This window comes from Hemitrygon akajei, chromosome 8, assembly GCF_048418815.1.
Source record: "Hemitrygon akajei chromosome 8, sHemAka1.3, whole genome shotgun sequence".
NCBI classification, from domain to species: domain Eukaryota; kingdom Metazoa; phylum Chordata; class Chondrichthyes; order Myliobatiformes; family Dasyatidae; genus Hemitrygon; species Hemitrygon akajei.
Genome location: NC_133131.1, coordinates 164,132,416 through 164,157,797, shown reverse-complemented (window position 1 = coordinate 164,157,797; position 25,382 = coordinate 164,132,416). Strand labels below are relative to the sequence as shown.

The following is a 25,382-nucleotide window of genomic DNA, read 5'->3' as shown; positions in this document are numbered from 1 at the left end:
ATTTTTGAAAGCATCTTCACTTTACAGAATTTTTTACATGTGCCTAAGACTTTTGCACAGCATAGTTACATTTCTCATTATAATTTATAGTATATTTTAGGTCTTGCTCTGTATTCTGCTGCAAAACAAATTTTGCAACTCGTCAGTGATGATAAACCTGATTCTGCACCAGAGACTGGCGCTGCTGATCAAGAGGCACAAACCACCAGTGAGAAATACAAAGCAAACATGAAATGAAAAACTATTGTTAGTAATAGTTAACTATTGAAAGGCCTACACAGAGTGGGTATGGAGAGGATGTTTCCCAATAGTGGGTGAGTCTAGGACCAGAGGGCACAACCTCAGAATACAAGGACGTACTTTCAGAACAAAAATGGGAGAAATTTCATTAGCCAGAGGGTAGTGAACCTGTAGAATTCATTGCTACAGGTGGCTGTGGAGGTCAAGTCATTGGGTATATTTAAAGCAGAGATTGATAGGTTCTTGATTAGTAAGGGCGTCTAAGGTTAATGGGAGAAGGCAGGAGAATGGGGTAGAGAGGGATAATAAGTCAGCCATAATGGAATGGTGGAGTAGGCATGATGGGCTGAATGGCCTAATTCTGCTCCTATGTCCTGTGGCTTATGATCTTATGGTCACTCAACCCGTCTCCCTCGCCTTCTCCCTTGTCTGTCTCTTGTCCCAGTCTTTTTGTACCATTGTGATGGCAGGTTCTCCATGCACCCCGATCACACATTTCAGAGACCCCTGCGTATTCGAAGCTGCCAACTGCCCACCTCCCCGTTGTACATCAAAATCCCTTTTCTCCTAAAGGGAAGGGGTTAGTCAGAACTTGAGAAGCAACCTTTCCACACAGAGGGTGGCATGTATATGAAATGAGATTCTGGAGGGAGGGCCTGAAGCAGGTGCTGCAACAACTTTTAAAAGACAGTTGGATAGGTACGTTGATTGGGATGTTTTTGAAAGTTATGGGCTATGTGGGATGGAAGGGTTGGATTGATCTTAAAGTAGATGAAAAGATCAGCACAGCTGCATGGGCTGAAGGGCTTGTACTGTGCTGACTGTTCTATGTCCTTCATCTGACTTGATAACACACCTTGTCCCAACCGTCATCTTCTCCACTCGGCCATCCATGTCCCAGAGCAAAGAACGCAGGAAATCAGGGGCAGGAAAAGGCCAACCACAAACGAGAGAGAGTCTGCAGATGCTGAAAACCTGAGCAACACACACAAGATGCCGGAGGAACTCAGCAGGCCAGGCAGCATCTGTGGAAAAGAGTAAACAGCCGATGTTTCGGGTAGAGAACCTTCATCAGGACCGGAGAAAAAGAAGAGAAGTCAGAGTAAGAAGGTTGGGAGAGTGGGGAAAGAAATACAAGGTAGTAGGTAATAGGTGAAGCCAGGAGGTGGGCAGAGGTGAAGTAAATATTGGTGAAGAAGATAAAGGGCTGGAGAAGGGGGAATCTGATAGAAGAGGACGTGGAAAAAAGTGAAGGGGGTGGAGCGCCAGAGGAAGGAGATGGGCAGGTAAGGAGATAAGGTGAGAGAGGGAAATGGGAATGGAGAATGGTGAAGGGGGTGGGGGCATTACCAGAAGTTCCAGAAATCAATGTTCATGCCATCAGGTTGGAGGCTACCCAGACGGGATATTAGGTGTTGTTCCTCCAACTTGATTGTGGCCTCATCGCAACAGGAGAGGAGCCATGGACTGCCATGTTGGAATGGGAATGAGAAGTGGAATTAAAGTGGGTGGCCACTGGGAGATCCCGCTTTTTCTGGCTCACCTCACCTGTGAGGGGTCTGTTCAAGGCCCCTAGCAGTCCTTCCAGTGAGGTGATACTTCACCTGTTAATCTGTTGGGGTCGTCTACTGTGTCCAGTGCTTCCAGTGTGGCCTCCTGTATATTGGTGCGATCTGATGTAGATTGGATGACCACTTCACCGAGCACCAACGCAGGATCTCCCAGTGGCCACCCATTTTAATTCCACTTCTCATTCCCATTCCGACATGTCAGTCCATGGCCTCCTCTCCTGTTGTGATGAGGCCACACTCAGGTTGGAGGAACAACACCTTATATTCTGTCTGGGTAGCCTCCAACCTGATGGCATGAACATCGATTTCTTGAATTTCCAGTGATGCCCCCACCCCCTTCACCATTCCCTTTCCCCTCCCTCACCTCCCATCAACTCCCTCTGGTGCTCCTCCCCCTTCCCTTTCTTCCATGCTCTTCTGTCCTCTCCTCTCAGATTCCCCCTTCCCCAGCCATTAATCTCTTTCACCAGTTGACTTCCCAGCTCTTTACTTCACCCCTCCCCCTCTACCACCTTGTATTTCTTCCTCCCCTCTCCCCACCTCCTTACTCTGACTTCTCATCTTTTTTCTCCATTCCCGATGAAGGGTCTTAGCCCGAAACGCCGACTGTTTATCCCCCTCCAAAGATGCTGCCTGACCTGCTGATTTCCTCCAGCACTTTTCAGGGGAAGGCCATTCCACCCCTCAATCCTGCCTCTGTTCTAAACCAGTCCTTATCTCCTCTTCTGTGCCCCATCTCCATTGCTCTCAGCTCCCCCACCCCCCCAACCCACCACAGTCAAGTAAATAATGATCATCTTCCATGTTAATCTGATATGGAGGCTCCAATGAACAGCATCAAAAATACCGTTGAGTGCTGCAAACTCAGGCAGCTTCGTCGTGGCGCAACTCTCCCCACCACTGAGGAGAAGGAGGCCTCCGTCAGTGAGGACCCTCGCCATCCCGGACATGCTCTCTGCTCATTACTGCCATCCGGTGTGGGAGCCTGAAGGCCACTCACACCAAGTTGTGTGGGACTCCAGGTTTTCGACCACCTGCCTGACGGTAACAGTGGGAAGAGGACATGACCCGGATGGTTGGCGGTGGAGGCAGTGCCTCCTGTAGATGCTGTCAGTGGTGGGGCGGGCTGTGTCCTTGGGACATTTGGTTGAGTGCAAGTGGGATGAGGAATGGTGAAGGGGTGGTGGTGGGACGGAGAACGACTCCTTACCATTCTACCTGGTTGTATCACCATCTGGTATGGAGGGGCCGCTGCACAGGATTGGACAAAGCTGCAGGTTGTAAGCTCTGCCAGCTCCATCACTAGCCTCACCAGCATCCGTGATACCTCAAAAAGGCAGCATCCATTTTAAAGACACTCATCACCCAGGACATGGCCTCTTCTCATTGCTACCATCAAGGGGGAAGGAGGTACATAAGCCTGCAGACACAACACTCAGTGTTTCAGGAACAGCTTCTTCCCCTCTGCCAACAGATCTCTGAATTGCCAGTGAACCCATAAACACTATCTTACTATTTTTTTCTTTTTCTGCTCTCTTTTTGCACTATTAATTAATTTATATATATGTTTCTTATTGTAGTTTACAGTTTTTTTAATTATTATGTATTGCCATGTACTTCTGCCACAAAACAGTGAATTTCACGACATATGCCAGTGATGTTAAGCCTGGTTCGGATCCTGAGGAAGCAGTATTCGGTCAAACAGTTGGCAGGGTTCATTATCAGCCGTGTGACAGGCGGGTTGTAAAATTCATTGTCCACATTGCCTACAATCAATGCTTTTCTGTAAATAGAATCGAATGTGGAGAGCGAGGGGGATTGGGGTTATAGGTTAATCAATTCTGAAAAGCTCTAATCACCGTACTTGTGTTCCCGTTGTCTGCTCATTACACTGTCATATCCTCAACACGTATCACTTTGTTCCCCAACTCCATTAAACGAAGCAGATGTGGAGCGCTGTCAGTAATTGATTATTCTCTTCACTTGCGTCAGCCTTAATGGGATTCTGGCAGTTAAAGAGGAAAGGTTCTCCTGGATGAATCGCATGCCTCCCTTTTAATTTCCCCTGCAGATAAAAGGGATAAGTGATCTCCAGCAAGCAAAAAGAAAAGAATGTTAGAATCCACACTGCTGGTGTGTGACTCTGACTCATTCTGAACACTAACCAAGGGCTTATATGTCCCATAAAGCTTATGGCAGCGCTCACTGCAGCCTATCTGTGACTAAACTGGCAAAGTCAATGTAGTCAGGATGGGACAGGGTTTCCTCTGTCCAGTCTGTGGAGATCTACTTCCTGCCGCTGTCTGTAGGGAGTTTGTACGTTCTCTCTGTGACTGCATGGGATTCCTCCAGGCGCTCTGATTTCCTCCCACAGTCCAAAGACGTACCGGTTAGTATGTTAATTGGTCATTGTAGATTGTCCTGTGATTGGGCCAGAGGTTAAATAGGTGGCGCGACTCGTTGGACTGGAGGGGCCAGTTCTACGCGGTATCTCTAAATATAAATGGTGGACTGTGGCAAACCAGCGGTGGCAGAGGGAGCAGCTAGGATTTAAGAGGCTTTTAGGTAGGCGCATATGCAAGAAATGATGGGATATGGATCATTAAAAAAAAGATTAACACGCACACAAAATGCTGGTGGAACTCAGTTGGTCAGGTGCCAACTATAAAGAGTAATAAATAGTCAATGTTTAGGGACGAGACCCTGCACCAGGACTGGAAAGGAAGAGGGCAGAAGCCGGAATAAGAAGATGTGGGACGAAGGACCTGTTCCTGTGCTGTGCAATGTTCTTTATCTGTTAATGACTGACTGACTGACAACGATTGGCCAGGAGGCCGGGGAGAACGATCCCTGCTCGTCATGGAAATGGCCTGTGGGATATGTGATGAGCAACCAAGAGCAGCCCAGTGCCACACACTGGAGAGCAGCTGCCTTGCAGTTCCAGTAACCCAGCTTCCGTCCTGACGGCAGCTGTCGTTTGCATGTTCTTCCTGAGCCCGCGAGGGCTCCCCACACACCCCAAAAAGCGTACATCTCGGTGGGTAAATTGTCCCCAGTGCCAAATCTGGAGGAGGTGCGGGGGGTGGGCAGTTGACAGGACTGTGGGAATAATAGAACTGGGACTAATGCAGGATCAGAGACATGATGTGAGTAATGCAGGAGATGCTGGAAATCTTGAACAACACACACAAGGTGCTGAGGCAACTCAGCACGTCCAGGTGTAGGGTCTCAGCTGGAAACATTGATGGTTGTTCACCTCCATAGTTGCTGCCTGACCTGCTGAGTTCCTCCAGCAATTTCTCAGTATGGAGCTGTGTGTTTGATGGTCAGCACCATCTCAGTGGGCAAAAGGCCTGTCCTGGGGTGGATCTCTCTGTGGCTCCAGGACATCCTTAACCAGGCTCAGCAGCAGAAAAACACAGACACTAAATCACCACACACAAACACCGAATACACACACACACAGACACAAACACACACACACACAGACACTAAACCACCACACAGAGACCCTGTATATATATATATACACACACACGCATGCGCACACTCACACACACACACAAACACCGTATACACACACACACAGACACAAACACACAGACACTAAACCACCACACAGAGACCCTGTATATATATATATATATACACACACACACAAACACCGTATACACACACAGACACTAAACCACCACACGGAGACCCTGTATATATATATACACACACACGCACACGCACACGCACACGCACACGCACACACACACACAAACACCGTATACACACACACACACACAGACACTAAACCACCACACGGAGACCCTGTATATATATATATATATATATACACACACACGCACGCGCGCACACACACACACAAACACCGTATACACACACAGACACAAACACAAACACACACAGACACTAAACCACCACACGGAGACCCTGTATATATATATATATATATACACACACACACACACACGCCACCATATACACAAATGCACAGACACTAATAGCACACTTTGTGTCACACACACTAATACTGAGCACCCTATTATGGACTCAGGCAGCACAGAGGAAAATCGTTCACTGGAACATACAGATGACCCAGTTCGTCTGGTGAGATGTCCTCAAACGAGGGCTCCACAGTGGAGAAACACCTCATCTGACACTCTACCTCCTACGATTGAAGATGCAGGAAACCTGAAACACAGACAGAATATCTGCCAAAAAGCCCTTTATCCCAATTTTGTTTCCCTCTCCACCCCTAGAGGGAATCCTTCCCCAAAACAACTGTACAAGTTCAAGTTCAAGTTTATTGTCATCTGTCTGTACATATATACAACCAAATAAAACCATTGTTCCTCCGGAGCATAGTGCATCCGCGACACAGAAAACAAAATATTACCATAATAAAGTATAATTCGAAATGCATGTAATGTGCATCACAGGCTTGCTGTCCTAGTGGCAGGTCCTCGGTGTGGCAGGGTAGTCTCACAGCCTGGGGGAAGAAGCTGTTACCCAGTCTGACAGTCCTAGTCCTGATGCTCCTGTACCTCTTCCTGACAGTACCGGGTCAAGGAGATTGTGGGTTGGGTGGGAAGCAATGCTTCGGGCTCTTTGTCTACAATGCTCCCGGTAAATGTCACAAATGGGGGGGCAGGGAGACCACGATGATCCTCTCGGCAGTTTCAACCCCTATAAACATGATAGACAATAGACAATAGGTACAGGGTTAGGCCATTCGGCCCTTCTAGCCAGCACCGCCATTCACTGTGATCATGGCTGATCATACACAATCAGTACCCCGTTCCTGCCCTCTCCCCATATCCCTCGACCCCGTTATCTATAAGAGCTCTATCTAACTCTCTCTTGAATGCATCCAGAGACTTGGCCTCCACTGCCCTCTGGGGCAGAGCATTCCACATATCCACCACTCTCTGGGTGAAAAAGTTTTTCCACATCTCTGTTCTAAATGGCCTACCCCTTATTCTTAAACTGTGGCCTCTAGTTCTGGACTCACCTATCAGCAGGAACATGCTTCCTGCCTCCAGCGTGTCCAATCCCTTAATAATCTTATATGTTTCAATCAGATCCCCTCTCATCCTTCTAAATTCCAGTGTATACAAGCCCAGTCGCTCCAATTTTTCAACATATGACAGTCCCGCCATTCCGGGAATTAACCTTGTGAACCTACGCTGCACTCCCTCAATAGCAAGAATGTCCTTCCTCAAATTTGGAGACCAAAACTGCACACAATACTCCAGGTGGGGTCTCACCAGGGCAGAAGGACCTCTTTACTCCTATACTCAATTCCTCTTGTTATAAAGGCCAGCATGCCATTAGCTTTCTTCACTGCCTGCTGTACCTGCATGCTTGCTTTCATTGACTGATGTACAAGAACACCTAGATCTCGTTGTATTTCCCCTTTTCCTGACTCCATTTAGATAATAATCTGTCTTCCTGTTCTTGCCACCAAAGTGGATAACCTCACATTTATCCACATTAAACTGCATCTGCCATACATTTACCCACTCACCCAACCTGTCCAAGTCACCCTGCATTCTCATAACATCTTCCTGACATTTCACACTGCCACCCAGCTTTGTGTCATCAGCAAATTTGCTAATGTTACTTTTAATCCCTTCATCTAAATCATTAATGTATATTGTAAACAGCTGCGGTCCCAGCACCGAACCTTGCGGTACCCCACTGGTCACAGCCTGCCATTCCGAAAGGGACCCGTTAATCACTACTCTTTGTTTCCTGTCAGCCAGCCAATTTTCAATCCATGTCAGTACTCTGCCCCCAATACCATGTGCCCTAATTTTGCCCATTAATCTCCTATGTGGGACTTTATCAAAAGCTTTCTGGAAGTCCAGGTACACTACATCCACTGGATCTCCCTTGTCCATTTTCATAGTTACATCCTCAAAAAACTCCAGAAGATTAGTCAAGCATGATTTTCCCTTCATAAATCCATGCTGACTCGGACTGATCCTTCTACTGCTATTCAAATGTGTCATAATTTCATCTTTTATAATTGACTCCAGCATCTTTCCCACCACTGACGTCAGGCTAACCGGTCTATAATTCCCTGTTTTCTCTCTCCCTCCTTTCTTGAAAAGTGGGACAACATTAGCCACCCTCCAATCAGCAGGAACTGTTCCTGAATCTATAGAACATTGGAAAATGATTACCAATGCATCCACGATTTCTAGAGCCACCTCTTTAAGTACCCTGGGATGCAGACCATCAGGTCCCGGGGACTTATCAGCCTTCAGACTCAACAGTCTATCCAACACCGTTTCTTGCCTAATATAAATTTCCTTCAGTTCATCCTTTATCCTGGTTCCTTTGGCCACTATTACATCTGGGAGATTGTTTGTGTCTTCCTTAGTGAAGACAGATCCAAAGTACTTGTTCAACTCATCTGCCATTTCCTTGTTCCCCATAATAAATTCACCCGTTTCTGTCTTCAATGGCCCAATTTTGGTCTTAACTATTTTTTTGCTATTCACATACCTAAAGAAGCTTTTACTGTCCTCCTTTATATTCTTGGCTAGTTTACCTTCGTACCTCATTTTTTCTTGGCATATTGCCTTTTTTGTTATCTTCTGTTGCTCTTTAAAAGCTTCCCAGTCCTCTGGTTTCCCGCTCATCTTTGCTATGTTATACTTCTCTTTTATTTTTATACTGCCCTTTACTTCCCTCGTCAGCCACGGCCGCCCCTTACTCCCCTTAGGATCTTTCTCCCTCTTTGGAATGAACCGATCCTGCACCTTCTGCATTATTCCCAGAAATACCTGCCATTGAACTTTGGCCAGCTCCTCCCTCATAGCTCCATAGTTCCCTTTGTTCAACTGTAATACTGATCTTGGACTTTAATACGGAACGGAGTGCAAGCCGGATATATAATTGTATAACACTGAGCACGAGAGGCAGAGGAAGCAACCAAGGCATGCATCGTACCTTCTGGGACACAATATGGGGGGCCAGGACCACAACAGGGCAACGATGTTAAATATTGTGAGTCTCTGCCTCCACCGCCCCTCAGGTGGTGCATTCTGCAACTGCTCCCTGGGTGGAAAAAATTCTCCCTCTGATCCTCTCCAAATTTCCCGATCCTCTGGTCCTGCAAAGTTGAAGGACAGCCCCTCCAGGGTTGCAATCTCAGGATTGCTCCCTATGCCACGTGCTAGTGAGGCCAGAAATACGAAGATAGTGCAGCTAAAAATGTGGCAAAGGAGTTGGTGCAGGAGGGAGGGCTTCATGTTTCTGGACAATTGGGCCTTGTTCCAGGGAAGGTGGGACCTGTTCCGACAGGACGGGTTGCACCTGAACTGGAGGGGGACTAACATCCTTGCAGGAAGGTTTGCTAGTGCTGCTCCGGGGGGTTTAAACTAGATTTACAGGGGGAGAGGAACCAGAGTGTTAGAGCAAATAGTGAGGTGGAGGAGGATAAAGGTCATGTGAGAAATGCAAGTATAGTGCATGGAGTAAAGCCAGATCTAACATATAAAGAGGCTTTGAGGAAAGAGAAGCAGAATAAAAGGTGTAAAGGTATTAAGGTAGAAGGGCTAAAGTGTGTGTACTTCAATGCAAGAAGCATCAGGAACAAAGGTGATGAACTGAGAGCTTGGATACATACATGGAATTATGATGTAGTGGCCATTATGGAGACTTGGCTGGCACCAGGGCAGGAATGGATTCTCAATATTCCTGGATTTCAGTGCTTTAAAAGGGATAGAGAGGGGGGGAAAGGGGAGGAGGAGTGGCATTACTGGTCAGGGATACTATTACAGCTGCAGAAAGGGTGGATAATGTAGCAGGATCCTCTTTTGAGTCAGTATGGGTGGAAGTCAGGAACAGGAAGGGAGCAGTTACTCTATTGAGAGTATTCTATAGGCCCCTTGGTAGCAGCAGAGATACCGAGGAGCAGATTGGGAGGCAGATTTTGGAAAGGTGCAAAAATAACAGGGTTGTTATCATGGGTGTCTTTAACTTCCCTAATATTGATTGTCACCTGATTAGTTCCAATGGTTTAGATGGGGTAGAGTTTGTTAAGTGTGGCCAGGACAGATTGCTGTCACAGTATGTTGACAGGCCGACTAGGGGGAATGCCATTGTAGATCTAGTATTAGGTAACGAACCGTGTCAGGTCACAGATCTGTCAGTGGGTGAGCATCTGGGGGACAGTGACCACCACTCCCTGGCCTTTAACATTATCATGGAAAAGGATAGAATCAAAGAGGACAGGAAAATGTTTAATTGGGGAAGGGCAAATTATGAAGCTATAAGGCTAGAACTTTGCGGGTGTGAATTGGGATGATGTTTTTGTAGGAAAATGTACTATGGACATGTGGTGGATGTTTAGGGATCTCTTGCAGGATGTAAGGGATAAACTTGCTCTGGTGAGGAAGATAAAGAATGGTAGGGTGAAGGAACCATGGGTGACAAGTGAGGTGGAGAACCTAGTCAGGTGGAAGAAGGCAGCATACATGAGGTTTAGGAAGCAAGGATCAGATGGGTCAATTGAGGAATATAGGGTAGCAAGAAAGGAGCTTAAGAAGGGGTTGAGGAGAGCAAGAACGCCTTGGTGAGTGGGGTAAAGGAAAACCTCAAGGCATTCTTCAATTATGTGAAGAACAAGAGAATGACAGGAGTGAAGGTAGGACCGATTAGAGATAAAGGTGGGAAGATGTGCCTGGAGGCTGTGGAAGTGAGCGAGGTCCTCAATGAATACTTCTCTTCGGTATTCACCACTGAGAGGGAACTTGATGAGGGTGAGGATGAGTGAGGTTGATGTTCTGGAGCATGTTGACATTAAGGGAAAGGAGGTGTTGGAGTTGTTAAAATACATTAGGATGGATAAGTCCCTGGGGCCCATCGGAATACTCCCCAGGCAGCTCCATGAGGCAAGGGAAGAGATTGCTGAACCTCTGGCTAGGATCTTTATGTCCTTGTTGTCCACGGGAATTGTACCGGAGCATTGGAGGGAGACGAATGTTGTCCCCTTGTTCAAAAAAGGTAGTAGGGATAGTCTGGGTAATTATAGACCAGTGAGCCTTACGTCTGTGGTGGAAAAACTATTGGAAAAGATTCTTAGAGACAGGATCTATGGGCATTTAGAGAATCATGGTCTGATCAGGGACAGTCAGCATGGCTTTGTGAAGGGCAGATTGTGTCTAACAAGCCTGATAGAGTTCTTTGAAGAGGTGACCAGGCATGAAGATGAGGGTAGTGCAGTGGATGTGATCTACATGAATTTCAGTAAGACATTTGATAAGGTTCCACATGGTAGGCTTATTCAGAAAGTCAGAAGGCATGGGATCCACGGAAGTTTGGCAAGGTGGATTCAGAATTGGCTTGCCTGCAGAAAGCAGAGGGTCATGGTGGAGGGAGTACATTCAGATTGGAAGGTTGTGACTAGTGTTGTCCCACAATGATGGGTTCTGGGACCTATACTTTTCATGATTTTTATTAACGACCTGGATGAGGGGGTAGAAGGGTGGGTTGGCAAGTTTGCAAATGACACAAAGGTTGGTGGTGTTGTAGATGGTGTAGAGGATTGTCGAAGATTGCAGAGAGACGTTGATAGGATGCAGAAGTGGGCTGAGAAGTGGCAGATGGAGTTCAACCCGGAGAAGTGTGAGGTGGTACACTTTGAAAGGACAAACTCTAAGGCAGAGTACAATGTAAATGGCAGGATACTTGGTACTGTGAAGGAGCAGAGGGATCTGGGGGTACGTGTTCATAGATCCCTGAAAGTTGCCTCACAGGTAGATAGGGTAGTTAAGAAAGTTTATGGGGCGTTAGCTTTCCTAAGTCGAGGGATAGAGTTTAAGAGTCACAAGGTAATGATGCAGCTCTATAAAACTCTGGTTAGGCCACACCTCAAGTACTGTGTCCAGTTCTGATCACCTCACTATAGGAAGGATGTGGAAGCATTGGAAAGGGTACAGAGGAGATTTACCAGGATGCTGCCTAGTTTAGAGAGTATGCATTATGATCAGAGATTAAGGGAGCTAGGATTTTACTCTTTGGAGAGGAGGAGGATGAGAGGAGACGTGATAGAGGTATACAAGATATTAAGAGGAATAAATAGAGTGGACAGCCACTACCTCTTCCCCAGGGCACCGCTACTCAATACAAGATGACATGGCTTTAAGGTAAGGGGTGGAAAGTTCAAGGGGGATATTAGAGGAAGGTTTTTCACTCAGAGAGTGGTTGGTGCGTGGAATGCACTGCCTGAGTCAGTGGTGGAGGCAGCTGCACTAGTGAAATTTAAGAGACTACTAGACAGGTATATGGAGGAATTTAAGGTGGGGGGTTATAAGGGAGGCAGGGTTTGAGGGTCGGCACAACATTGTGGGCCAAAGGGCCTGTACTGTGCTGTACTATTCTATATTCTATGTCCTATAAATCTCCTACCACTTGCCTTGGTTTTAGATTTCTTGGCTAGACAGTTATCTGGTTTTGATTGGTTTGTCCAGCATGTGTTGGCCTCTGAAATGATTGGCTCTCTTGGAGGCACATTAGATGTAAATCTCATCTGTAATTGGTATTGGTTTATTATTGTCACATCTACTGAGCTACAGTGAAAAATTTAGCTCTGCATGCCATCCAGACAGATCAATAGATTGAGGAAAAGCAATAAGATAAGCCGAATTTAGCGTTATTATTGTAGAGGTGCAGCTTGGTAACAGGCCCTTTCAGCCCAATAGGATCGCACCGCCCAATTACACCCACGTGACCAATTAACCTACTGTGGAATGTGGGAGGAAACCCTTGTAGACGTGGGATTAATGTACAAACTTCTGACAGTGACAGGAAATTGACCAGGGTTGCTGACACCGCAAGAGCATTAACGCTAACCGCTACGTTACCCTGTTGCCCCCAAACAGTTACAGAGGAAGTGCAGTGCAGGTAGACTATAAGGTGAGAGGGTTGTGACAAGGCAGGTGAAGGGAGTAAAAGTTCACACCTAGAGCAGAAGAGGTCTGTTCAGGAGTCTGAAAACAGCGGGATTGAAACTGTTGCTGAGTCCGGTGGCCAGACGTTAGTATCTTCTGCCCGATAGAAGGAGGGAGAAGAGAGAATGTCCAGGGTGGGAGTGGGGTCTTTGATTACAAGGCAGCAGGAAGAGTGGACACCATGGAGCCAAAGTCAAATATAATTCTACTGAGTGGGAGGTCTAAGACCAGAGGACACAGCCTCAGAATACAAGGACATCTTTTAGAAGAGAAATGAGGAAGAATTTCTTTAGCCAGAGAGTGGTGTATCTGTGGAATTCAATGCCTCAGACGCCTGTGGAGATCAAGTCAGTGAGTACTCTTCGAGCGGAGGCTGATAGTTTTGTGGTCAGTAAGGGCATCAAAGGTTTTGGTCAGAAGGCAGGTGAATGAAGTTGAGATGGGTAATATATCAACCATAATTTAATGATGAAGTAGACTTAATGGGCTGAATGGCATAAGTCTGCTCCTGCAGAACTGTGCACCCTAGATATTTTTTATATGGTATCAGATAGAATGATCTCCACAGAAGCCCGATCTCAATGTCATCGAGGCTGCCTGGGATTACCTGGAGAAACAGAAGCAAGCAAGTCAGCCAGAGTCTGCAGAAGAACTGTAGCAAGTTCTCCAAGATGCCTGGAACAACCCACCAACTGATTTTCTTATAAAGCTGCGCGACACGGTACCTAAAAGAAATGATGCAGTTTTAAAGGCAAAGGGTGGTCACACCAAATGTTGATTTGATTCAGGTTTTTTTTACTATTTACTGCTCTTTACAGTTTTTTGATATTTACAAGCTTCTCTTTTCATTATTTTTGAAAGCATCTTCACTTTACTGAATTTTTTTACATGAGCCTCAGACTTTTGCTCAGCACTGTATGTCTTACGGTCTTACATGCCTTCAGGCTTTTGTATCTTGTGCCCTACGGAAGGCAGGAGAAGAGAGAATGTTCAGGGTGGGAGTGGGGGGGACTTTGATTATGTTGCCTACCTTATCGAGGCAGCAGAAGGAGTGGACGCTATGGAGCTAGAGTCAAATCTTGATCTTCTGAGGAAGGCAAGTTAAGGAAATCATCATCATGGCTTGTCTTCGCGAACGAAGATTTAGGAAGGGGCTACCCACAGGCGTGGGTGAGTCCTTCGGCCTGCGCAATGGTTTTTTAGGTGGAGTGAAATGTGCATGGTACTGGCCCCACCCTTTACACCCGGGCTTCATCTGCCATAGCCTAGCAAGCTGGGACGGTGACAGCGAGGTCCTCGGGTCGTAGGAGTTACGTTGGAGTGTCCTTCTCCTAGGTGGATGGCCTGACAAGGCTGACGAGCCCCACCTGCCCGGGTTTGGAGTCAGAGTTGTCCTTCTCTTCGGCTGGCTGCCAACCAAGGCTAACGAGCCCAGCCTACCCATCCAGTTATACCGCCGGACACTCGTTCACGCCATGACGTAGCAAGCTCGGTGGAAAGGGGGGGCACCGACAAGAAGGTGTTGCTACGGATGCAGTAGTGTAGGAGAGGCCATTTGCAGTGGCCTCCTGCCTAGCAAGCCAGACAGTGACCACACGGCGATCACCACACCGGGAAAGGAGAGGCGATGTATTGCACGTGCACTTTCTGGGACGTCAGGCCCAGACCTCACCCGCCCCCCCAGTTAAGGAAATGATTCTGTTTGTAATATCAAAGATGAAGGGAATATCATCATTTGGTAAGAGGCTGAACAGGACTCACTCTCTTTGCCGACGGTGTGGACTAGAGCATTTCAACTGCAGAAATCAAACCGTGATGAATGTGTCTACCCTGCTGAGAGAAGGACCAAGTATCCACTCAGTGGCCACTTCATTAGGTACACCTGTATACCTGCCTGTTAATGCAAAAATCTAATCAGCCAATCATGTTGTAGCAATCCATACATAAAAGCATGCAGACATGGTCACGAGGTTCAGGTGTTGTTCAGGCCAAACATCAGAATGGGGAAGAAATGTGATTTATGTGACTTTGATCGTGGAATGAGTGTTGGTGCCAGACGGGGTGGTTTGAGTATCTCAGTAACTGCTGATCTCCTGGGATTTTCATGCTCAAAAGTGCCTGGAGTTTGCAGGGAATGGTGCAAAACAAACAAAAGATAAACATCCAGTGAGCGGCAGTTCTGTGGGCGAAAATGCTTTGTTAATGAGGGAGGTCAGAGGAGAACGGCCAGACTGGTTCAAGCTGACAGGAAGGCGACAGTAACTCAAATAACCACACATTACAACAGCGGTGTGCAGAAGAGCATCTCTGAACGCACAACCTGTTGAACTTTGACGTGGATGGGCTACAGCAGCAGAAGATCACGAACAGGAGGTCCCTAATAAAGTGGCTATTGAGTGTAACTGGAGTGTGAATGGCAAATGGAGAAACACAGGCAGTACAGGGGGCATGAGGCACCAGAAGGTGGTGTTTCAGAGGTTCAGGGATGGACTCGGTGACTCTGAAGCCCATACCTGCTGCACCGGCTTCCTCCAGCACTGCGTTCACTGTTAGTGTGCTAATGTAACAAATCAAGCTATCATTTGGTAAGCTTCAGAAAATGACCATATGGTAGTTTATTGGTGATTGCTGCCAGTGTAAATCTTCCAATTCCAGAAATACCTAATTGACTATGGTAGCGCAATGCTTTACGGTACCAGCGGCCCAGGTTCAATTCCCACCGCTGCCTGTAAGGAGTTTGTACATTCTCCCTGCGACTGCAAGTGTTTCCTCCCAATGTGCTGGTTTCCGCCCACAGTCCAAAAAAAAGTATCGGTTAGTAGGTTAATTGGTCATTGTAAATTGTCCCATGATTAAGCTAGGGACTGGAAGGACCAACTCCGCATTCTTGCTCAGTAAATTAAAAAATAAATAAATAAATCCACTGTGCTGAGGTTTGGACTCATAGATCATCAACTGTAGATCCTGAAATGTTCATTTGACAAGCTCTGGGTCAGACTCTGTGCTCAGTGGTGAGCCTCTAATTGGTTGTATACTTGCGAAGGAGCTGGTGTGGGTGTGACCTGTAATCTTTCTCTCCTTCCCTTAGAAGCTGGACGACCTCTCCAGTTGTTCAGAAGGCAGCACCATCGATCTGACAAGCAAGGGCGACGAGATGGAGCACACCTCGGAGCACCTGGAGGAGGCCGTGGATCCAGACGACTGCTTCACCGAGGGTAGGATGCAGCTCGGTGGAGGAGAGCAGAGCCTCTCTATTGAATCTTCCTCTAGTTTATTTAGTAGTACGCATTAAAGGCTGAAGGGACTCTGCAAGTCAGGGCAGCATTTCACTTTGACTTCCCATTCCTTTTCCAATATGCCAGTCATGTACAGAAGCAAAACCTCATATTCCATCTGGGTAGCCTCCAACCTGATGGCATGGACATTGATTTATCAACCTTCTGGTACTTTCTCCCCATTCCCCCTTCTCTGTTTTCCCATTCTCCATTTTTCCCCTCACCTGCCTACCTACCACACTCAGAAGTTTGGAGAGGTGACTTCAATCAGGTCCATTGCCCGAGGGAAAAAGGCAGCCGTTGCAGGTTGGGGCAGCGTAATAGAGCTTTGACCAGTGACTGATCACCGTTTGAGATTGATTAGTAAGAGCAAACTAAAGGGAGGCAGGGGCAAGCGCAGTGGCAGTCATCTGAGTGGTCAGAGTCAGAGTGGTGATCTTGAGGCTTTAGCTCTTCGAGGCTTCAACTCAGAGAAAGCAAAGCTCAGATTCTTTTTCCTTCTCTTTAAATCTGCTCAGCCAGAGACAGTAGGGATGACAGGCAGGATAGTGAAATGTTCCTTTTGCAGGATGTGGGGAAACAGGAAGACCTCCAGTGTCCCTGACCACTACAACCGCAAGAGGTGCATCTAGCTGCAGCTTCTAACAATCCGCATTAAGGGGTTGGAGCTGGGACTGGATGAACTCCGGATCATTCAGGAGGCTGAGGGGATGATAGACAGGACATATAGAGAGGTAATTACACCAAGAGGCAGGACACGGGAAATTGGGTGACAGGAAGGGGAAAGGGGTTAAGGAGCCAGTGCAGAATACCCCTGTAGCCATCCCCCTCAACAACAGTATATCACTTTGGATACTGTCGTGGGGAATGACCCAACAGAGGAGAGTCACAGTGGTCAAGACTCTGGCACTGAGTCTGCCTCTCAGATTCAGAAGGAAGAGGGGGAGAAGAGACACACTAGAGGTTTCATTAGGGGAATGGACAGAAGTTTCTGTAGGCGACGAGATTCCTGGATGGTGTGTTGCCTCCCAGGTGCCAGGGTCTGGGATATCTCTGATCGAGCCCTCAGCATTCTTAAGTGGGAGGGTGAACAGTCAGAAGTCGTGGTCCATGTAGGTTCCAATGACATGGGTAGGATGAGTGACAAGGTTCTGAAGTGGGAGTTCAGGGAGTTAGGTGCTAAGTTAAAGGGCAGGATCTCCAGGGTTGTGATTTCAGGATTGCTACCCATGCCAAGTGCTAGTGAAGCCGGAACTGGGAAGATTACACAGTTTAATACATGGCTAAGGAGATGGTGTAGGAGGGAGGGCATAAGGTTTTTGGATCATTGGGTTCTCTTCCAAGGAAGGTGGAAGCTGTACAGAGGGAGGGTTTGCACCTGAACTGGAGGGTGACTAATGTCCTAGTGGGAAAGTTTGTTAATGCTGCACAGTGGGGTTTAAGCTAGAATTGCAGGGGAATTGGAACTAGAATGCCAGAACAGTTAGTGGAGAGGTTGTGGTGGCAGATGCTGGTAAAACCTCAGACAAAGTTGAGAATTAAAAGGTCGAGTATGATGCGACTAGTGTCCTAAGCTGCTTATGTTTCAATGCAAGAAGTATCGTAGGAAAGGTGGATAATAGTACTGAAGCTGAGGTAGCTGGTTTACAAACAGAGGCAATGTGCAGTAGGGAGAGGCTGCTGATAGGGCAAAATTGCAGTCAACAGGATGAGTTGCAACATAAAAGATGGACAAAATCAAAGGCTGAATACAGGACTGAAGGTGGTATATTTGAATGCACGCAGGATACGGAATAAGGTAGGTGAACTTGCAGCACAATTGAAGATTGGCAGGTATGATGTTGTAGGCATCACTGAATCATGGCTGAAAGATTACCACTGGGAGCTTACTGGCCAAGGATACACATTGTATTGAAAGGACAGGCAGGAAGGCAGAGGCGGTGATATTGCTCTGTTGGTAACAAATTTAATCAAGTTATTAGAAAAGGTGACATAGGGTTGGAGGGTGTTGAATGATTGTGGATAGAGCTAAGGAACTACAAGGGTAAAAAGACCCTGATGGGAGTTGTATACAGACCCCCAAACAGTAGTAAGGATGTGGCCTACAAATTACAATGGGAGATAGAAAATGCATGCCAAAAGTGTAATGTTGTAATATTCATGGGGGACTTCAGTATACAGGTAGATTGGGAAAATCAGGTTGGTGCTGTATCACAGGAGGGGGAATTTCTAGAATGCCTACAAGATGGCTTTTTAGAGCAGCTCGTGGTGGAGCCCACTAGGGGATCAGCTATTCTGGATTGGGTGCTGTGTAATGAACCAGAATTGATTAGAGAGCTTAAGGTAAAAGAACCCTAGGGGTAACTGATCATAATATCATTGAATTCATCCTGAAATTTGAGAAGGAGAATCAGTACTACAGTGCAGTAAAAGGGCATGAGAGAGGAGTTGGCCAGAATTGATTGGAAAAGAACATTGGCAGGGATGACAGCAAAGCAGCAATGGCTGGACTTTCTAGAAGCAAGTCGGAAGGCACAGGATATATACATCCCAAAGAGGAAGAAGTATTCTAAAGGAAAGATGACACAAATGTGGCTAACAAGAGGAGTCGAAGCCAACATAAAAGTCAAAGAACATAATAGAGAAAAAATTAGTGGAAATTTAGAGGATTGGGAAGCTTGAAATACCAACAGAAGGCAATTGAAAAAGTCATTAAGTAGGTAAAGATGGAATGTGAAAGTAAGCTAGCCAATGATGTTAAAGTGGATGCCAAAAGTTTTTTCAGATTCATGAAGTGTAAAAGAGAGGTGAGAATGGATATTGGACCACTGGAAAATGATGCTCGAGAGGTAGTAATGGAGGACAAGGAAATGGTGGATGAACTGAATGAGTATTTGGCATCAGTCTTCACTGTGGAAGACACTAGCAGTACGGTAGAAATTCCAGGTGTCAGGGGGCATGAAGTGTGTGAAGCTACCATAACTAGAGAGAAGGTTCTTGGGAAACTGAAAGGTCTTAAGGTAGATAAGTCACCTGGACCAAATAGTGTACACCCCAGAGTTCTGAAAGAGGTGGCTGAAGAGATCGTGGAGACATTAGTAATGATCTTTCAAGAATCACTAGATTCTGGAATGGTTCTGGAAGACTGAAAATTTTCAAGTGTCACACAACTCTTCAAGAAGGGAGAGAGGCAGAAGAAGGGAAACTATAGGCCAGTTAGTTTGACCTCAGTGGCTGGGAAGATGCTGAGGTCAATTATTAAGGATGATGTCTCAGGGTACTTGAAGGCACATGATAAAATAATCCATAGTCAGCATGGGTTTCCTCAAGGGAAAATCTTGTCTGACAAACCTGTTGGAATTCTTTGAAGAAATAACAAGCAGGATAGACAAAAGGAGAATCAGTTTCAGAAAGATTTTGATGAGGTGCCACACATGAGGCTGCTTAACAAGCTACAAGCCTATGGTAATACAGGAAATATTCTAGTATGGATAAAGCAGTGGCTGATTGGCAGGAGGCAAAGAGTGGGAATAAAGGGAGTCTTTTCTGGTTGCCTGTCTGTGACTAGTGGTGTTCCACAGGCGTCTTTGTTGGGATTGATTCTTTTTATGTTATTATGTCAATGATTTGGATGATGGAATTGATGCCTTTCTTGAAATGTTTGCAGACAATATGAAGATAGGTGGAGGGGTAGGTAATTTTGAGGAAGTAGGGAGGCTATAGAAGAACTTAGACAGCTTAGGAGAATGGGCAAAGAAGTGGCAGATGGAATACAGTGCTGGGACATGTATGGTCATATACTTCGGTAGAAGAAACCAACGGATTGACTATTTTCAAAATGGAGAGAAAATACAAAAAATCTGAGGTGGAAAGGGCCTTGGGAGCCCTTGTGCAGGATTCCCTAAGGGTTCATTTGCAGGTTCAGTCTGTTATGAGGAAAGCAAATGCAATGTTGGCATTCATTTCAAGAGGACTAGAATTTAAAGGCAAGGATATAATGTTGAAACTTTATAAAACCCTGATGAGGCCCCTTAGAAAGGATGTGCTGAAAGTGGTGAGGGTTTAAAGGAGATTCACGAAGATGATTCCAGCATTGAATGGCTTGTCATATGAAGATTGTTTGATGGCTCTGGACCTATACTCACTAGAATTCAGAAGAATGAGGGGTGACCTCTGTGAAACCTATTGAATGGTGAAAGGCCTTGATAGAGTGGATGTGAGGAGGACATTTCCTATGGTGGGAGAGTCTAAGACCAGAGGACACAGCCTCAGAATAGAGGGGCATACTTTTAGAATGGAGATGGGGGGAATTTCTTCAGGCAGAAAGTGGTGAATCTGTGGAATTCTTTGCCACAGGCGGCTGTGCAGGCCAAGTCTTTATGTATATTTAAGGCAGAGGATGGTCAGGGCATGGAAAGATATGGGGAGATGGCAGGAGATTAGGGTGGGGAGGAAAACTGGATCAGCCGTAATGAAATGGAGGAGCAGACTCAATGGGCCAAGTGGCCTAATTCTGTTCCTTTATCTTATAATTTAATGGACTTGTGATGACCCACCTCCTTCCCCTTCTTTCATGGCCCACTCTCCTCTCCTGTCAGATTCCTTCTTCTTCAGTCTTTTACCACTTCCACCTATCCCCTCTCACCTTCTTACTTAATCCCCTCCCCCAGGCACCCAGCTTCTCCCTCACCTGCCAACTTGTACTCCATCTCCTCTCTCCACCTCTCATTCTGGCTTCTGCCCCCTTCACTTGCAGTTCTGATGAAGAGTGTCGGCCTGAAAAGTTGACTGTTCATTTCCCTCCGTAGATGCTAGAATGGTGGGGTGGAGATACGTCTCTACCAAAGGAGGTGTAAGGTATTCTTTTTCACCACTAGCCTGCAGGTCACCCTTGGGGAGGGTGTAGCACCTGCTTAGCCCCCGATCAGGGTGACGTCAAGTCATGGGACCAGGTGGTGGATGATCGTATGAGCAGCTGGTGCATATCAGAAGTCCTGGTTATGTGACCACTGAAGCCAGGCAGGCAATCTCTGAAGAGCATTGATAATGTCTGGGGTCACCCGTCTAGTAAAGACACTGCCCAGAAGGCACTGGCAAACCACTTCTGTAGAAAAATTTGCCAAGAACAATCATGGTCATGGAAAGATCATGAATGCCTACATCCTATGACACAGCACAGAACGAGCAAACGGACATCGATGCTGCCTGTATTTTGTGTGCATTGCTTAAGATTTCCAGCATCTGCAGTATTTCTTATGTTTATGGTGTATTCTGTATGACAGGAATACAATATTACAGTAACTTCATGGTACATACTACTTACATTTTTGAATTATAACAAGGACGTCTCTAATCAGAACACACTCAAGCCCATGAGGAGCCCAATGGTCTGGAAAATCCCACATTGTGTCTGTCATTACCATGATCTCCTTCTCCAGGAACATGGGCAAAGATGAAACCCCTGTAGAGGGACAGACACTTGGTTTGAGCAGAGCCCTCAGCTGCTACCTTCTGGACCCTGTCCACCTGAATGGACACCTGTCAGGAGCAAACTGACCAGGAGAATCCCCAACTCTACACTCCCTGCGTAGGGAGTGTGTGACAGGTCGTGCAGAGGGAGATTTACTCCCTTTCATCCGTTGTAAAGGGATGCAGAGAACAAGAGATAATACTCCAGTAGTGGCCAGACCTTCCTTGCTCTTGTTCTTACTTCTCCCAGTTACAAGCTCCAGGATACTCTAAGCATTTGTAATCACATCCTCAACCTGTCCTGGTCCTTCCAATGATTCAACAACGCAACATAACCCTCCCCTCCTTTGCTCTGCTTTGCAAAGTGCTGTTGTTCACCTCCCTCTGCATCACAGGTTCACCTTTGCCCTTTTTGGTTAACTCCAAACGAGAGGATGCATCCGCACCATCTGATCGCGTGCTCTGCGCACATCCGTACGGCAGGGTAGAGACAGCACAGGTTAGACACAGAGTGAAGCTGCCTCTGCACTGTCCCATCACACATTCCCAAGGCACAGAGTGGACCTCCCTCTATACCAGCCCATCACACACTCCCAGGGCAGGGACAGCACAGGTTAGACAGAGTAAAGCTCCCTCTAGATTAGTCCTCATCCCAGCAACATCCTTGAAAATTTTCTCTGTACTCTTTCAATCTTATTGATATATTTCTTGTAGGTAGGTAACCAGAACCACACACAATACTCCACATTAGGCCTCACCATTGAAATGAATTGTCTTTATTTCTTACTTTCTTCACATACATGAGGAGTAAAGATCTTTATGTTACGTCTCCATCTAAACGTGCCACATGCAATCATAGTAATTTATAATAAATAGAACAGTCGATGTAATATGGAGTACATTCAAATCAGCGTGAATTCATCAATCTGATGGCCTGGTGGAAGAAGCTGTCCCGGAGCCTGTTGGTCCTGGCTTTTATGCTGCAGTACCGTTTCCCGGATGGTAGCAGCTGGAACAGTTTGTGGATGGGGTGACTCGGGTCTCCAATGTCTCATGCTGAGGGTCCAATTGCACAAATTGGAATACTGTATGCACTTGGTACAATGTTTGAGGCTGACTTTTTTCAGGCAATATGACAGCAAGGTACAAATTCAATTTCAATCAATATAACAATCCCATGATGCACCTCTTTTCACATGGGAACAATTTTGTGCGACCAAACACCTACCATATTATCATGAAGATGAAGACCTACCCTTCACGTTTCAGAACTGGTAATCTTCTCACTTGAATGCACCATGGATGGATTTTTGAAATTTCCAGAAACTTCTATGAATTTTGACTGCAAGTGAAGAAGGAGAGTTGATGTCAGAAGAACATTGGTCAGACCACACTTCAGGGTATTGTGAGCAATTTTGGGCCCCGTTTCGAAGAGGGTCCTCAGCTGTTCCTCCTCCTCATTTAAAAAAAAATGATCCCATGGGTTAATGTATGAGGAACATTTGATGGCTCTGACCCTTCTAATCTCACATGAGATTAGAAGCATGAGGGGGATTTCATTGAAACCTATTGAATATTGGAAGGCCTAAATAGTGTGGATGTGCAGAGGATGTTTCCTGTAGTGGGGGAGTCTAGGAGTCTAGCCTCAGAGTAGAGGGACTTCTCTTTACAACAGGGATAGGGAAGAATTTCTTTAGCCAGAGGACAGTGGCTCTGTGGAATTCATTGCCACAGATGGCTGTGGAGGCCAAGTCACTGGGTATATTTAAAGTGGAGATTAATAGGTTCTTGATTAATGTGGGTTTCAGAAGTTAAAGGGAGAAGGCAGGAGAGTGGGGTTGAGAGGGATAATAAATCAGCCGTGATGGAATGGCAGAGCAGACTCTATGGGCCAAATGGCCTCATTCTGCTCCTGTGACTTATGGCCTTATGGACATGCAAACCTATTGTGCTCAAGGGTCCAAAATGTCAAGGACTCCTTTTCCAAGTGCTGTCATTTCATATAATTATAAGGCATGATTGGATCCTATATCGATCAGTCCCATTGGTCCCATTCCTCTTCTCTTTCTCAGAACCCAGAGACATCGTGGTTTTAATGTAAGTGGGCTGATTATGGCCAAGGGCCACAAAGGTACCATGGCCGTTAGCGTAACGCTTTACTGTGCCAGTGATCGGAAGATTGGGCTTCAATCCCCACCACTGTCTGAAAGCAGTCTGTACGTTCTCTCTATCACAGCGTGGGCTTTCTCCTGGTGCTCCAGTTCCCCTCCCACACTCCGGTTAAAGTTAGTAAATTGTGGAGCCAAAAGCACGGTGACACTTGCAGGCTGTGTCCCCCCCCCCACCTCCAGTACGTCCTTGAACTCTGTTGGTCGTTGACACGAACTATGCATTTCACTGTGCGAACATGTGACAGATAAAGCTAATCTGATCTTTCCCACTCTGTACGACTCTACAACTCTTTGCTCCTGTACAGTGTCCTCTTGGGGATTGCCAGCATCTTCTGCATTGAAAAGCCCTGGTGATTAATTCTAGTTCCAGGCCAGTCCATTGTACATTAGCAAACACTGCTGTGCTCTGGCTGTTTAAGCGATGATCTGCTGTATGAATTGCAAGCCGCAGAAGCCTCCCGTTCTGCTGCTTTGTGGCCTTGGTGGAGGTGGGGTTAAAAGATGAGTTGGCACACGTTGCATCTGGCACAGCTGCTTAATGCAAATTGTATTAAGGTGGCATCTGCTCAGAGACTCTTGTCAGCCGCTGAATGCAGGTAGAAGATATGTTAAACTCCACGCATCCTGCACCTCAGGAGATGTATGAGTGCAGTGACAAGCTAAAGCCCGAGTCAACAAGTCCCAGCCTCAAGTCAGGTTGCTGGCAGAAGCCACGTTGCCCTCAGAGATACTGGTTTATAACTTAGGCTGACAGTGCCCGCTGTAGTCTTAACATTAACACTCAACATAGCGATTCACAGCACCAGCTGTAGAATTTGGGTTCAATTCCCGCTGCTGCCTGTATGGAGTTTGTATGTTCTCCCTGTGACTTCTGAGTGCTCTGGTTTCCTCCCACATTCCAAACACATACAGGTTAGAGTTAGTTAGCTGTTGGGTGACTGGGTTGACGCCAACACTTACGGGCTTCCCCCAGCACATCTCGGACTGTGTTGGTCTTTGACACAACCAGTGCAATTCACTGTATGTTTTGATGTGTAAACGTACATGTGAACAACTAATCATTGAGGCACAGAGAAGGAAGGTTGTTCAGATTTAATCGCTCTATCAATGGCACCATTTGGACCCCAGGCTTTGGAATTCCTACCCAAGTTTCAACCCCACTCCACACTGCAGGAAGGTTGTGATTACACTGGGGCTGATTCAGAGGAGGTTCTCCAGGATGGTTTGTCTTGGATGGAGGTTTTGATTAGGAGGAGAAACTCAATAGGCTGGGAATGTTACTCTCAGATCTGTGGCCAAGAAGAGAAATGATAGGAGTGTGCAGGGGTATGTAGATAAGATAGACAAAGAGGAATCTCTCATATTGGCAAAGGTGATGGGTGGAAGGTGAAGGGTTGGAGATTTAGAAGAATCCAAAAAAGATGCTAAAATCTAGAATTGACAGTGTTAAGGAGGTATTAAGATGAACACTAGAAATACCATGGTGTAAACTGTCGAAGGCTACTGGTCAACTGCTGGATCAGGATCAGAATCGATATTGCTGACATATATTGTGAAAATTGTTGGTTTGCAGCAGCAGTACACTGCAAGGCATTACAAATACTATAATTTACAATAAGAAATACATATAAAAAGATAAATTAGAAGTGCAAAAAGGGAGCAAAAATACTGAGGTAGTTA

At 46.3% G+C, this 25,382-nt stretch overlaps 1 protein-coding gene across 4 annotated transcripts in view; it reads left to right on the top strand.

Annotated features, from left to right (window-relative positions):
* Positions 1 to 25,382, top strand: part of scn5lab (sodium channel, voltage gated, type V-like, alpha b) — a 583,358-nt gene that overhangs the window by 476,275 nt on the left and 81,701 nt on the right. For all 4 annotated transcript variants that reach the window (XM_073054976.1, XM_073054978.1, XM_073054975.1 and 1 more), the window contains one exon: positions 15,876 to 16,002. In XM_073054976.1, coding sequence (XP_072911077.1) covers positions 15,876 to 16,002 — 127 coding nt within the window. The remainder of the gene's footprint in view (positions 1 to 15,875; positions 16,003 to 25,382) is intronic.